Source organism: Etheostoma cragini, chromosome 9 (assembly GCF_013103735.1).
Source record: "Etheostoma cragini isolate CJK2018 chromosome 9, CSU_Ecrag_1.0, whole genome shotgun sequence".
NCBI lineage: Eukaryota > Metazoa > Chordata > Actinopteri > Perciformes > Percidae > Etheostoma > Etheostoma cragini.
In genome coordinates, this window is record NC_048415.1 from 15,929,351 (window position 1) to 15,944,286 (window position 14,936).

The following is a 14,936-nucleotide window of genomic DNA, read 5'->3' on the forward strand; positions in this document are numbered from 1 at the left end:
TTCTTTTACTGTTTTGATGTAAACTTTTATTTCCAAATTGTGGTGCGAGCTGCAATGTTTTCTGGATTATATGTATTAAGTGCTGCGAATATTGACCCGCTTGTTAAAAATCCAGGATTGTTCATGGAAAAACACAACTAAATATACCAACTTATTATACACAAATATCATAGCAGCAGAAAACTTGTTCAGAAGCAAAATTGACACATTACACTACACAGTAATTGTTCCAGCCTTCTATCAAGCCCAGGATGGTCAAAAAGGAGTTATCAATACTCAGTGATTGGCCGATTTCCATCACACAACCTACGAATGATCGTTTTTGAGGTTTGGGGTGTATGGAATTTTTTTTTTTTTTTTGTCAAACTACTGTTACTTTTATCGTCTTTCCTCCCCACTCGCCCCTCAGTTCTCTGAGCTCTGATTGGTGGCAGCATCACTGAGGGTGAAACCCAGCATATAGAAAACTACAAGAACCTCAGGAAAAAAACAACTAACAAACAAATCAAATCCTTTTCCAGCTGAGTGAACCTGACCCCGGGGAGTCTCACTTTTGGGCTTCAAAGGACCGTTTACAATCTCTACCTTGATATGCACATGTGGATATTGGACGATCACTTGATGTTTGTTTTTTTCTTGTTTATATTTTCTTTTTTTCTTATGGTTTGTAAATCTATTTAAAATCTGAAATAAAGATCTTTATTAGAAATTGACTGTTTTTTTTATTGAGGTTTGGGGGTAAATGGTTGATTTGAGTTTTAAAAGTGTTATTGTCTCTTTTGTGTCCTCTTGTAGACACTTAAATCTTAATAAATCTTAATTTATGGTTGTTGTTTTTTTAAATCTTTTACTAATGGGAACAAAGTGCATGATGAGTTGTGTTCCCAGTAGTCACCCTGCTGGACTCCCCGGGCGGTGGAGACTTTAAAGGATTTTCTGACACTTTCCATGTTTACTTCTTCTTCTTTTAGAAGTGGGAATTTTGGAAACTACTTCTTTAAATGGACATGGTTTCTTTTTCCTCAAATTGTGGCATTTTTCACTCTAAACGGAAAGACACATAGGACATTTCTGCATATTCTGTTGATTGCTCTTCACAAAATGCATGCAAATCCTCTCTCAGAAACCTCTCTGTCAACGTGGTAAAAATATCTGCTGAACCTCAACATGTTGGCGTTGTCACTGTGAGAATGTTTGCTTGGTAGTTTGTGGTGAAGCCTCACAGCTGCTAGCATATCTGTGGACTCTTGTCAGATTAAGAAGGGTGCTGGTCTACGAGGCATTACATGCAACTAGACTACACCGAGCAGACGTAAGGGTGCTGAAATATGGACAAGGAACAGTTGTAATAAGTCTTTATTTTTACAAGATTAATTTTTGGGGCTTTTCCCTTTTGACAGTGGATAGACATGAAGAGAGAAGGGGGATGACCGCCAACAAGGGGCGATGCTCTTACAGGGGGAGCTAGAGGCTGCCCCCAATTGTGATAAGTCTGCCTTTGTAGTCTGGGTATACTGTAGGGAGACAAGATTGTCTTTTTATGTCATACTGACTCGCAGCTGTTTGGTATATTGATGTATCTTTACATACAGTAAAGACAGTCGATACATTATGGTTTTTGGTAAACACACAGTTTCACTGTAAAGGTTTCCATTGAAAAATACTGAAATGCAATGATTCAGTGTTGGGGAACGATGCGTAAGTATGGTTGTAACACAGGAGTTTAATTACCAAATACCAGAGATAAAAGTAACCTGATGTGCTCCTGAGTTGAACGAGTCCAGGAATTATGCTTTTGATTGATCACGTTATGGAGCAGGTTATATTACAAGAAACATCTCTAACAGGCCCAGCATTCTGCAATAAGCAAACTATTACACTATAATAAATGAATAAATAGGAATTGGCTATTCCCAAATCCCACAGGTAAGGAAACTTCAAAATGAATCCTCATGTCTAACGCAGCAGACGTTTTCCCATGCTTCTTACATCTTTCCTGATGTAATTAATAAGTACATTAAGTGAGATTGATGATTTCAACTCTATGGGTATTCAACCCTTCTGATTCTTTCTTTGCATTTGAAACATGAAAAATGAATGAAATCCTTTTTATCCACATTTGTGAGATGCACAAGGTCTCAACGAAATGTACTCAATGTTCATACGTGGATTTATTTATTTGATTTTGTTTCAGGCTTATGTATCAGGGCCAGTGCACACTAATAGGAGGTCACCCTAAAATGAGATAAAACGATTAAAGCGATAAAACTATGACTTTTTTTTTAGCCTAGGTGAAATGTTTCTAAATAGTATTACTCACTTCACTCTGTTTGCACGTGAGTTGTTGCATCTTCTCACCTCTTGAATGTCACGATTTCTGCAGTTTTATTTTTATTTTTTATGGAGGAATTGATCAGAAACAAGTCACAGGAAGTAGTCTTTCATTTGACGTACATACATAAATTGCTGTTGACACTAAAATCACAATCCTCCTCCTGTCTGTCATATTTCCTGTCTTGTCTTTGCTGGAGACAGAAATGAGTGTTTTGTTTCACTTGCAGATAGCATTTTTGGTGGAGCCAACTTATTGGGCAATGCAGATATTTTCAAGAAATTAGTGAAGGTTTTCTGCCCCTGTCTTTTCTTTCCTTATTTCCTTTAGAAATGAATGATCCTGCAAGAACACAGGTAAGACTGTTCTTGCCTAAATAATTTCATAACTAGTTGGATGTATGTGTTTGAGTTTGTGACAGCTTCATGCCTCTAGGGGGCAGCAACAGCTTGTTTCTTGTTGCATTTCAGCTGTTTGCGTTCTGTAAGAAGCCAGAGGTAAATCATAGATTTCAAAACAGTCTCTTATGTGAGGGTAATTTTATAGTTTTTTTTAATTCAAATGTGTGTTTCTCTTCTTTTCTCAGCTCAAACATTTGGCATTCTGCAATCAACACCACAATTTAGGTTTAAACCCACAATGTTGTCATGCTTTTGTTCTCCCATAGGCGGCGCTGCCACCCCCTTACATATGCAGACATTAGAGAGTAAGTAATAAGGGCCACATATTCCACCCTCTCATGTGAAAGTGCTAAAGTATCCTCTTGTTCATTTCCACTTTTCTCATCATCTTCTGCGACTTTGTAGATAGACTGCCAGTGTAACTCACATGTGGTGCTCTCATATGCTGCTCCTGCGCATGAGTTATAGACCTCAGGTTTATTATCTCCACTCTCATTTCCTTCTGGTAAAGTGGACCCACTTATTGCAGTAATCTGGAATATGAAAATCATCTATCTGTGAGTTGCCGTTAAGGAAGTTTTACCTGACAAAAAGCTGATCAATTGACTGAATGCTGGTGTTTCTGTGTGTGTGTGTGTGTGTGTGTGTGTGTGGGAGAGAATTGCAAGCCAGTATAATTGCAGCACGCTGTGTATATGGTCAGGATTATGTTATATCTCAACAACATGTGTTTGTGTTCTTTACATGTATGTTTTTGCATCCCATCAACTCTGCCTTGAGCTCCCAGGTCATCCCATCTGTCTCCCCCCCCCCACAGAGCTATACCTAGTCCATCAAATTTGTTTCCTGTGGCGACAGGTCTGACATTTTGCCCTGCGTGTGTTCAGTCCAAATGCCAGTCCAGCGGACCGGAATGAGCAAGACACTGAAATGATCCTGGCATTTGCAGCATTGCTCCTCTCTCTCAGTGGTTTCTTTCATACAGTGAAGAGGAATACTCTGTTTAAACTGCAGGGAATAAACCTGGATCAGAGCCAGATGTTAGCCTACAACCCGCCGGCCTCTCTCGCACTGTGACCTTCAGTCCCCTCCTCCAGCTGGCGGTTTGACAGCAGATCTCCGTGCTTCAGCCGAGTCAGAGGCCCTTGGTGACCTGCGGAGAGCTGGGCGTCCCGAGAAACGAGCGAACTGGGTGAACAGACCGGAGAACGGAGGAAATGTGAGATGATAGAGGATGAGAACAAAGGAGGGGGGATCCACCTGTCAGGATGTGAGATGTCTCCAAAGCAACAGAAGTCGTGTTGGAAGTGGGTTGGCAGGATGGAGAAGGATGGATGGATGGCAACAGCACGCCATGAGAGAGAGTGGGGGTAAAAATGGACCCTGTGACACCTCAACATAATGACTGGCCGTGTGTTTGTGTTAAGAGTCAATGCGCACATGCACAAACCTGGAGGGGCACTAGACCTCCTGCAGAGCTCAGTCGGACTATCTTGTTTCTGCACACCGGCCGTAACTCCTACACTTTTTGTCCTTCCAGAAAGCCAATCAGGAAAAATCACAGGCAACACCAAATTAGGCCTATATAATGTATATAAATTAGCTCCACATTTACAAGATGCAACATTAAAAATATGTACTGTACATATGGGTGCATCAATATTTATAATCTAATTACATACATGATTCTGAAGTATGTGGCAATGTAATAAAGCTACTTTGACTTTTGGTAAGTTAAGTATTTTTTATGCTAATACTTTTGTACATTACTTAAGTAAAAGTTTGAATGCAGGCCATTTACTTGTAGGCTAACTGAGTCTTTTATACGCTATGGTATTGCTACTTTGACCTAAGTAAAAGATCTGACTGGTAGTTACACCTGTCTATCCACTGAGAGAGCAAGCATGTTCAGCCACACTTAAACACTTCTGTATCATCCACTGAGGGACTGCACTTCTGTACTTTTGGGTGTGTAATAGCCTCAGTGTTCTTCACATTGTGAGGCTGACAGAGATGTAGGGCCCGGTCCCCTTAATGAGCGCAGAACAGACACATTAACCTTTTCTCATGCTGTCCCCGCCACAGATGCTGAATATTCAGACGCTTGTGTACCGATCTCATTATTTTGTAAAGGAAGCTGTTAACAGTGTGAGCACGAGGTACTATGACATTGAAATGGTCCTCAGCAGATATTGTTTCCATTTCAATAAACTTACATATGCTTTGTGTACTTCTGTTGAATTAAGAAGGTAGTGTTTTTTTCTTTTTCATCAATTAAGGGGCTGTATCCTGTAAAAAACACTTCAGGTTCTGTGGTGATGACACATTGATTAATTTATTAGTCATTAGGGTAAATATTCATCACCATCTTGTTTTATAATCAACTAAAACATTTGTCAATTATTACCTTTTATATATATATATATATATATATATATATATATATATATATAATGTAATTCATGGCAACATTCCAAGCAGTGGTCCACCGGAAGGGGGTGGACTTTGCCTCTCTATGACAGAGATCATGGCTTCCAGGGTGATTTAGCTCATGGCCACTTTTGATCTCACATTACACATCATCACACATATGTATATACTGTATATAAACACATATGTGTATATACTGTATGTATATATGTGTGTATGTGTGTGTATGTGTATATATTTATCTATGTATATATAGATATATACACACATATATACATATGTCTTGTACTACATGTAGTTTGTTGTAGATCGGAAGACGATTTGAAAGCACTTAAGCAGAGAATGTACAATAATGTTAACATCTACATAAATGATCATCAAAAATAAGAAACATCTCATACAGACCAAATGTCAATAAACATGTTTTGAATCAGTCATTTTCAAATGTTTAGACTGTCAGACTGTCAAGCACACAGAACAAACAATTTGAAGCTGTCAACTAGAGCTCTGGAGAATTGGGATGTGCATTTCACCGTTTTCTACTAACATTTGCAACCAATAATGAAAATCTGTTCAGGTGCACCAGTTAGTCAACTGATCTGGTCAATTGTGGTTAAGTCTCGGGGAAGTCTCAAGTGCATAATTATCACGGTTTGACAAACCTTTTAAAACATGCTTTGCTTGACAAGTGTGACAGGTCTATATTATGCTGAATGAGCCCTGCCCAGGCTTCAGATGGCAGCAGTGGGTGAGGGTTCAAATGTGCCTCTGCAATCTATATGGTAAGTGGCTCTTTTCAGAGGTTGATTACGTCATTAAATAAACTCTGAGGAGACCTCAGAAGGCAAAATGTGTAATTATCTCCACTGCTTTACATGCATACTGAGTCTGGGTCCTTGTTAAGTCTGGGTTTACTTTCATTACCTTGTGCACTATGGCCATATCAGAAACACAAAGAACACAGATATACACTAAAGTTACAATTACAAAAGTAGTGCATCAACCAAGTGTAATAAATTAGGGGAACTATGACAAATTAATTTCTTCATGTAGGCCAAAAGGCTCCACTGTGTTAAGACTGATAAAGGAACTGAAGGCTGATCTTTTGCCATGACATTTGGAACAAATATTAATGCCCCCCTCTGGATGAATTTCAATAACTTTGATGATCCTCTGTCTGTTCATTGTGGCGCCATCAGGCTCATTTGTAATTTGTCCAATACTCTGATTTATAACCAAATATAATACATAACTTTTGACATCAGCCTCAGCTCTACTGTGTTTTGTGATTAATACATTTTCCTAACTTTACCTTGTTGCTTATGGAATCAAGAACATAATGTAATAGAGAAATGCTTCAGATTTGATACTACATTTCCCTGGGCGATAAAAAAAGTTTAAAATGAATCTTATCTTCCATCTGAGTGAGGCAGAGACGGGCAAAGCTGACACCTCTTCCAGGCTTATTCACATAAACTGTTTTAATCAGCGGTTTGTCAAGCTTTTGTTGCCACTGTCCTTGCTGTCACCGGATATTTACTCTCACAGCGGAAATCTGTACATTTCTAAATCCCTTCCTGTCAAATCAATGCAGCGCTGTAATTGGCTCTATGCAACTGATCTTTGATAAAACAGCGGCCTGTCCCTCTCAGTCCGCAGGTTACTTGACTTAAATCCAAGCAATCTGGACAAATAAAGGTCTTTTGTCCTGCAGATCAATGAAGTCAGCAGGGCCCTTCCTATTTTAGACTGACAAATGTATTAGTTGCCATAGCAAAGTTTCCAGGGAAACCGATGGATGGTGTTTTAAGTCTCCAACGTCTCCTTCCAGGCAGCGTTGCGACCATTGACTTCAAGGGACCTAACCCTAACCTTAACCCTAAATCTAACCATAACCATTGCCTAACTTGAAACCCAAAGACAGACAGATGAAAACAGAGAAAAAAAAAAATTTGAATTAAACCACACAGGTGCATGTGCTCCACGCAGCATTGTCTGCTCAGCTGCATGTGCTTTTCCAGGTCAAACCGTCTTATTATACATAATGATTTCCTGACACACAAAAGCTTTGTGTTGTCGGTGCCATGGTGGGTGGCTGGGTGTGGGGGGAAGGGGGGGGATCCCAAACAAAACTGTCTTTTTTGATGAGGCTTGAGCTGAAAAAACCAAGTGTCACGTCTTTTTTTCACTTTAATGGTGTTCATGTTAGAGAAGAGTCATTTGGGAGAAAGCTTGATTTTTAAGAGAAACTGTCATGTTAAGCTGAATGATTGAAATGCAACAGAGTTAAATCAATTAATATATATTAAGAAAACAACTTGAGTAAAGGAGAGTGGCAGTGATGTCCTCATTCTATTATGTTGTTATTATATAAGGTATGCTACACGACATATATTCCCTTAAAACATCATGAGATGGAGCTGTGACTGTCCTGGTTAAAATTGTTAAAGCCACCTGAAATATTCGTCCGCCTCTGGTGTGTTTCCAGTGTGTTTTCGAGATAGTTTTGCTGGGAAACACGGAAGCGCACAGTTTGATCTTATTGGTCAGCTGCAGCCCTGTGCCGTTTATAAAGCGCACACAGGACAACAGGAGCTCCGGAGCTGAGAGTGGGAGTGCGCAGAGCAACGCCGCGGAGCGCAAAGGCTTACCCGGGGAGAAAACACCTGTTACTGACGGAGCAAGTGCGGTGAGTAGCCTTTATTATTATTATTACTTTTTTTTTTTTTTTGCGGACAGAAGCAGTGTGTTATCCTCCGACTACGCGAAGACAACGGGTTTGAGAGGTTTTGGAAAACGGACTGGTGCGCAAACGGGGGAAGCATTACACCTGTTGAATTGCTTGTAACTTTTATTGAATATTTTTTCTTCAACTTTTATACATTTAACTATCTCAGATTTTAGTTTTAGCTAATTGGATTAATTAATGCTAGAAACATTATTCTTATTATTCTTATTTAAATTCGCCAAATCGACTCTACATTTTTTCTTTCTTTCTTTTCTCCACCTGGCCTTATATAGTGGAAGTAAAAGCCAGAATTAGATCTGTTTTTTGTTTGCTAAAATAACGATTAGGGGCCATAAATATTTAATGTCAATACAACACTGATGTCACTGATACTATAAATGCGAATTTTAATTTGGTCCTTTAAAATAAAAAAATTGTACCCTTTGTTGTCAATCTATTCCTAGACCGACTGTATTTACACCACCAATCAATGAAGCCTCTCTGCTGTCTAACACGAGTATGCCTGTTTCATTCTTTGTAAATACTGTGTGTTGTCTGTTGAAAGACTTCCCACTGCTGCCTGCCTATTGATACTACGTGTTGGCTGTTAGTTCATTTGCCCTAAAATTCAATAAGCCAAGGAAATGAACAGCAAAAAGAGAGTTTTTCTTAAATAACTACAGCATCTGTAGTTAATAGCTCCAAGAGTTTAGTATGCTGCAGTGCAATATTTCCTTTTTTTTTTTAAATTAGTTTTAATCGTTTCGATGCTTAAGGCTTATCTGCATCATCAGAGCTACACCAGGTGTTATTTTTATCTCTCAGCTCCCTGTAGAGTAACCATCCTCTGATCATTTCCCCCTTCCCCCGTGTGTTATTAATTGCAGACAAACCTGACTGCATCTACTTCACACGCCCACTGACCCCACTGTCTTGTGGGACCATGTGGGTTCTTGATAAGATCCGTGGGTCGGTGGAGACCGGCGTGCTGCGTCAGGGGGAAAACGGAGACAAGAAAGGCGCCGCCTACAGCAACGTTCTCACCCCTGACAAGATCCCAGACTTTTTCATTCCTCCAAAGCTGGTCAGTGGCCCCCCAGAACCTGACGTTCACAATGTAAAGCCCAAAGAAGGACTCCAACCCTCAACTTCAGAGCAAATTATCGGTAGTGGGAAGAAGATCAGCAGCCCAAGAAGTCCACGCCTGGTATCCAAGATCGCAGGAGACACCAAAAACTTGCTGAGAGCAGCCAACCGGCACATTATTCAGATAGAAAGTGCCGATGATGTTGGGGACACCAATGCAGACCCTGGGTCGCAGACAGCAATGTCCCTGCCTTATGTACCCAAGACTCAAACACCTTATGGCTTTGCGACCCTGAAGGAAAGCCCCCACACTCGCCGTAAAGAGTCCCTTTTCCACTGTGAACTTACCAGTCCTGTCACCTCCCCAAACATCCAGAGGAAGACCCAGGGGAGAAGCAGCGAAGGGGGAAACCACCTGAACCCAGGTGACTTCAACACTTCTCACATGAATCCGTATCGGTACTTCAGCGGAGGGGAAAGTGACACCTGCTCGTCTGCTGAGTCCTCTCCCTTCAGCTCTCCCCTGCTCTCGCGCTCCGCCTCCCTGCTCAAGATCTTCACCCATGAGACACAGGCCAAAGTAGGGAAAGTCAAGCGGACGTTCGCTCGCCACAGCTCCCTCTCCACCGATGAGTGCAGCTCTGCTGAGCCCAGCCCCAACATCCAGCGACGGCTCCACGTGCCCTCATTGCACGGTGCCGGAGCGTCAGACCACGGGCTCCATCGGGAGCACACCATCAACCTCCACAAAGGCGGGACGGTTAGGATCAGCGCCAATTACGACTCCAGCACCTCCCGTCTGCTCATCCGAGTCCTGGTGGCGGAGAGCCTTTACGACAAGCACTTTGACATCAAGAGCATTAACTGCTGTGTGTCTGTCTACCTGAACCCGGGAAAGCTGCAGAAGCAAAGGAGCAACATCATCAAGAACAGCCGCAACCCAGTCTTTAACGAAGACTTCTTCTTTGACTCGATAAGCCTGCTTCAGGTGAAGAACCTGTTAGTGAAGTTCAAGGTGGTCAACAAAGGCACCAGTCTCAAAAGGGACACCCTGCTGGGGGAGCGAGAGGTGCCTCTACCCAAGCTGCTCTCAGAGGTTTAAAGCCACAGGACCCGGAGGTCAAAGGGAGGCAAAAAAATCAAGGATTTAAACTTAAATTAGATGCTTGCACTGGTTTCTATTCAAACTGCTCTTTTTATTCCAGTAGATAAAAATGATGAACATTACAATGAAGGTGGAGGTAATGAAATATTTCCCTAGAAGGAAAGTGAGGCTTTTTTCCCTTTTATTTAAGATCTAAAAATGTCGAAAATGAACGTGTTGATGTAGCATACGTGAATGGATGAAGGATTTGTGGTGGTCAAGGCTTGCCTGGTTCCTTTTTCCCAATAATGAAAGCTCATTAAAACCAAGCCGGGCGCAACAGCAACAGATGAATGCAACAGATGAGAGGTTTTTTTCTGGACAGCCAACTTCATCAGCCTGGTCAGGTTCAAAGGTTTGACAACACCTGTGCATCAGCCTGTCTTGGTATCCTTGCCTGGACTGTGTTCGCCATCATGGTTTTATTATTGTAATACGACGTAAATCCACAGCAGCACAGGATGTGAATCTACATTACCTACTCCGTGTGTTCCGCACTAAGATGCTTTTGTAAATCAGTGCTTTGAAGTGGCAATACATTCTAATGTGCAAATGACCCTTTGATCCCAGTTGCCATGGCCTACTCCTACAGAGGAGGGCGAGGGACAAACAATAGCCACATTTACATGCACATCAAAAATGCAAAGTCCCATGAATGCCATTATCCGATTATATCTGTCTAATTATATTGTTAACGACAGAAAGTAGAACTGCAGTAACGTGCTGCCAAAATCTCAACGTTTTGTCTGTAATTTAGTGCATTTGAATGTTAAAGTAAAAGGTGTACTCTTGAGGTTTCTCTTAAACAACTACTACTAATAATAATTTAATATGTACTTAATTGCTGTTTGGTTGAAATCCCTTGAGCCTTTTGAAGGACGTGTGTTGGACGTTCCAGCTGCAGTGTGTCAGGCAGGCCCCTATCCAGTGTGGACACCTTGATTAAATCCTGTGCAACTAGGCAACAAGCTCTCGACATATCTTCCCTCTGCATTCAGACCCGTTGGCGATACCTCTGTGATATTCTGCACAGATTCTCAATTCCAAGAACAACTCAGACAAATGTTTTTAGTCGGTAACACAGCTTCTGTCAAATCGGTCTTACTAACATTTGTTTTGATGTTGCACCTAAAGAATAGCCTTTAACAAATTCCTCTGCTTTTTGGTTCATTTTGACAGCAGTGGGACAAAAATCAAGATGATTAAAAGTCACACTTTAACACTGTGTAATCAAATTAAACACATCCGTCATGTAAGCAGAATTAATAGTCCTCAATTTATGCAACCAGGCTGCTGCTTTTGTCACAGTATTGGCAGTGGACAAATACATGCATGTCAATTTATTAAATGTCTCATATAAGAAGAACAGAGCACCTGCATGGCATGAATATATCACTGATATACCGATGTTTGCATGACATGCTCAAAGTTTTTTGAAACCCTAAAGCCTTACTGTGTGTGTCTGAGTGTCTGTGTATGTGTGTGTGTGTGTGTGTGTGTGTGATAAAGAGGGAGGAGAGAGAAAGAGTATGTGTGTTTTGATTAGCATGAGATTTTATCCAAAGTAGTTGATTTTCTATGTAAGACATGTAGGTATTTTGTTAAAATGTTTTGAATGTATTGAAACGTGTGTTGGATTTGTACTGTGTATAACTACATTATATTACTAGTTTCTACAATTGTCAGCACAATGCCAATTATGCACCATGAGTGAGCAGTGCTGATGAGAGGTGTTCTTATTATGTCTGTTTTAACTTTAATGAAGCCCAGGGGGAAGAGGTGGAAATGTCAAAATTGAAATAAGAAATACAGTACTGTGTTTTGATGCGAACAGCAGTTCTCGCCTCGAAGAAGAGCGACTGCAGTCCGAGGCATCAGAGTGATGCTAATTACTGAGGTGTCGTACACACTGCCCCACTTTACTTCTGAGAGGATTACTCTCACCTGGTGTTTGTAGCTCACTTGTAGCACTGTTCTTGATGTGCTCTGTATCCGTAATATACAGTGACACTGCTGGTTGGCTTTGTTATAGTGGGAAAGTCAGTAAACTGTTGTAACCTCTGTTGCAAACATACAGTGCCTGCTCGTAGAGTTATTGTATTTTCTACTGAAGCTTCCTAAATTGTACTAAACCCTGTTGTTCCCGAACCCTTTCTGAGGGTTCTTCAAGCATGATTAACATACTTCAGTAGTGTCAGTAATAACTTTCAGTGGTTTCATATTGTGCAGTGGTGGGTCGCCTTGTGCTCTGATTCTAGATGGGGATTTGCTGCTGACACAAATGTTTAAAACATTACATCTGTAATATAGGCAATGTGTTCTGCAAACTTTGTCCTATTTTTTAAAATAACTAATTGCTTGGACTGTTTTCATGATGCTAATCATTTAATAGAAATGCAGGAGGAAAAAAAACAGTAAACAATTATACTACTTCAAGCCAGGACTTGTCACAGATTCATATTCTACCTAATAGCATATCTGAAGACTTGTAGTAAAACGGTTACACTTTTGCGCGTAAAAATTTTTTTTTTGACTTTCTTTTGTTGCTTTAACAGGCAACAAATGTTGCACTCCTGTCTCTGAATGGTTTCAGAAAAGGCAGAAACCAAAGACATTTAACAACATACCACCACATATTTCACTTTTTGTTGTCATGAGCAAGGGACTTATTGAATTGGTTTGTGCACTTTGTCTTGCTTTTGTGGTGGATTGTGAGCCCAGCTGGAGGCTAGGGGTGTGAGTCACCAGACGCCTCCCAACACGATATCATCCAGATACTGTTACTGTTCCTTTAATATCGCGATTTTAAACTTATTGCAATATTCTGCTAGCAAACTGACCAACACATTCGTCTATAATAAAAGATCGATACTTGGAACCTGTGTATTGATACAGTATTGCTACGGAAAATATTGCAATACTATGCTCTCTAACATCAATATATTGAACATGAAGCAGTGACGCTTAAAAAAAAATTAAATGCGTTTTTGAGGTAGTCATAAACATTTTTGGGTTTTTCACACCACCTATTTAACTAGTAACTTTGCTAGCAAGCGAATGGCCTCAAAGTTTTTGGATAGATTCAAAATGGGAAGATAACTTGCTACCTTATTCCTAAAAAGGGGTCATTCTCTGTTTTTATTTCTACTTCCATTAGTCTAAGTAGGTTTAGTCTCCTGCTATCATTAGCATGTTAGCCTGGTATGTTAGCATCCATTTTAAAGTGTAGTTGAAACTGAAGAAAAATGTATTTGGTTGATTTCACGGAATAGCCGAGAGTTAGATGAGAAGATACCACCCTCATATCTGTAAGCTACGTAAATACTGAGCTACAGCTAGCAGGTGATAAAATTAGCTTAGCGTAAAGATGGAAGACAGCGTGAAACAGCTAGCTTGGCTGATTCAGAAGTAAGTGAAAACAATACGCCTACCAGCACCTCTAAAGCTGATTAATAAATGTGTTATGTTGCAATTTTTAATTTATACACAAAACAAAATGTAACAAGGATAAATTGTGGTTCTATGGGGAGTTGCGTGCTAGTAGCGACAAGTGTTGGGACTTAGCAAACTATTCTTTTAAAAGTGACATGCAGAAGTCCTAGACAATATTGACCTGTTGGTGGTGCTAAATTAAATGTCAGCTGACCACTAAAAGCTTTGAGGATCATGAATATGTGTACCAAATGTTATGGCAATTCATTTGATAAACTGCACCACACTCGGATGACGCGGATTGTGTGGTTAAAAACAAGATTGGTTATTTTGGTTGACTTTTGTTTGATCCACAGAGGATAACTTTTTATTTAGCCTGCTGGTGGAAACCAGTCCTTGTATCCCTGCACTCAATAGTTGTTTAATTAAACAAAGGGTGGAGAGGCCTGACTCCACCCATTGACATTTAACCCATTGACTGACATTTAAATGAGAATTGAGTAAAGTGCGAGTATGTGTGTGTGTGTTTGTGTGCACGCACAAGTGTGCGTGTGTGTGCGTTAGAAAGAGACGGAGATTGAGAGTGGTGGACAACTTTGTTAAATATACTGTACATACTGTATGCTGAAGTGTCCCTCAAGTCTTCCTGTCTTGACAGGTTCTCTCTGAAAAATGAAACTGAAAAGTGCCCGTCCATTACTTGACACTGAAATCTTTAATTTCTTTCTGATGGAAGCTGGTTTCCATGTGCAGTTGCTGTTCTGTTTATTTGTTCTTGTTGTGTCTGGTCAGTAAAGGTAGAAACTTTTTTATTGTAATGCTACAACCACTACTGTGTTAATGGATGTGAAATACTTTAATTAAAGGAAAAGTTCCACATCATATCTGCTTATGTTGTTATTGATTTACAGTTCATCAGTGTACCTACCTAGATGAGGTGATGATATTTGTGTCAATAAAGTACAGTAGAAAGTATTTGCTTTTAAAGCTTATATAGAGGTTTCTACAGTGGAATGTTAGTCATTGCAATGATTATCCAATCTAAATTTAAAGGTTTGAAATTAATCCTGAATGAAATAGGAAACAAACGTTAGTTACTACACTGATTATGATATGTACCAATTTTTGTTTTTTATACTTCAACAGTTTTACAACAGACTTTTTCTCAATTGCTAAATTATCAACATCATATGTGTAATTCATGGCTCAATTCCAACAGGATCAATAAAGTATTTGTCTTTTCCCATTTACTACCATTAATATTGTTTCAGAAATAAGGCCCCATGGTTCCAAAAAATCATGAACCTGTTGCGGTGGGGGCGGAAGGAGGACCCAAACGCAGTGTACCAGGTAGGAAGGCAACAGGGGTTTATTGGGGAAAAC

At 40.2% G+C, this 14,936-nt stretch overlaps 1 protein-coding gene and 2 long non-coding RNA genes across 3 annotated transcripts in view; 1 reads left to right on the forward strand and 2 right to left on the reverse strand.

The window, feature by feature from the left end:
* LOC117950452 overlaps nt 1–9,279 on the reverse strand; it is a 10,493-nt gene extending 1,214 nt beyond the window's left edge. The window contains exons 1-2 of the long non-coding RNA XR_004657900.1: nt 9,269–9,279; nt 8,816–8,819 (exon numbers count right to left, since the gene is read on the reverse strand). This is a non-coding gene — a long non-coding RNA (uncharacterized LOC117950452). The remainder of the gene's footprint in view (nt 1–8,815; nt 8,820–9,268) is intronic.
* The window catches only part of LOC117950453, a 23,393-nt gene extending 9,121 nt beyond the window's left edge, over nt 1–14,272 (reverse strand). Inside the window, exon 1 of the long non-coding RNA XR_004657901.1 lies at nt 14,259–14,272. This is a non-coding gene — a long non-coding RNA (uncharacterized LOC117950453). The remainder of the gene's footprint in view (nt 1–14,258) is intronic.
* On the forward strand, nt 7,702–12,735 carry LOC117950450 (C2 calcium-dependent domain-containing protein 4C). Its single transcript, XM_034881512.1, has 2 exons — nt 7,702–7,852; nt 8,779–12,735. Exon 2 carries the CDS (start codon nt 8,835–8,837, stop codon nt 10,077–10,079), a length of 1,245 nt encoding a protein of 414 aa, XP_034737403.1. The 5' UTR covers nt 7,702–7,852; nt 8,779–8,834; the 3' UTR covers nt 10,080–12,735.
* Nucleotides 14,273–14,936: the final 664 nt, after the last annotated feature.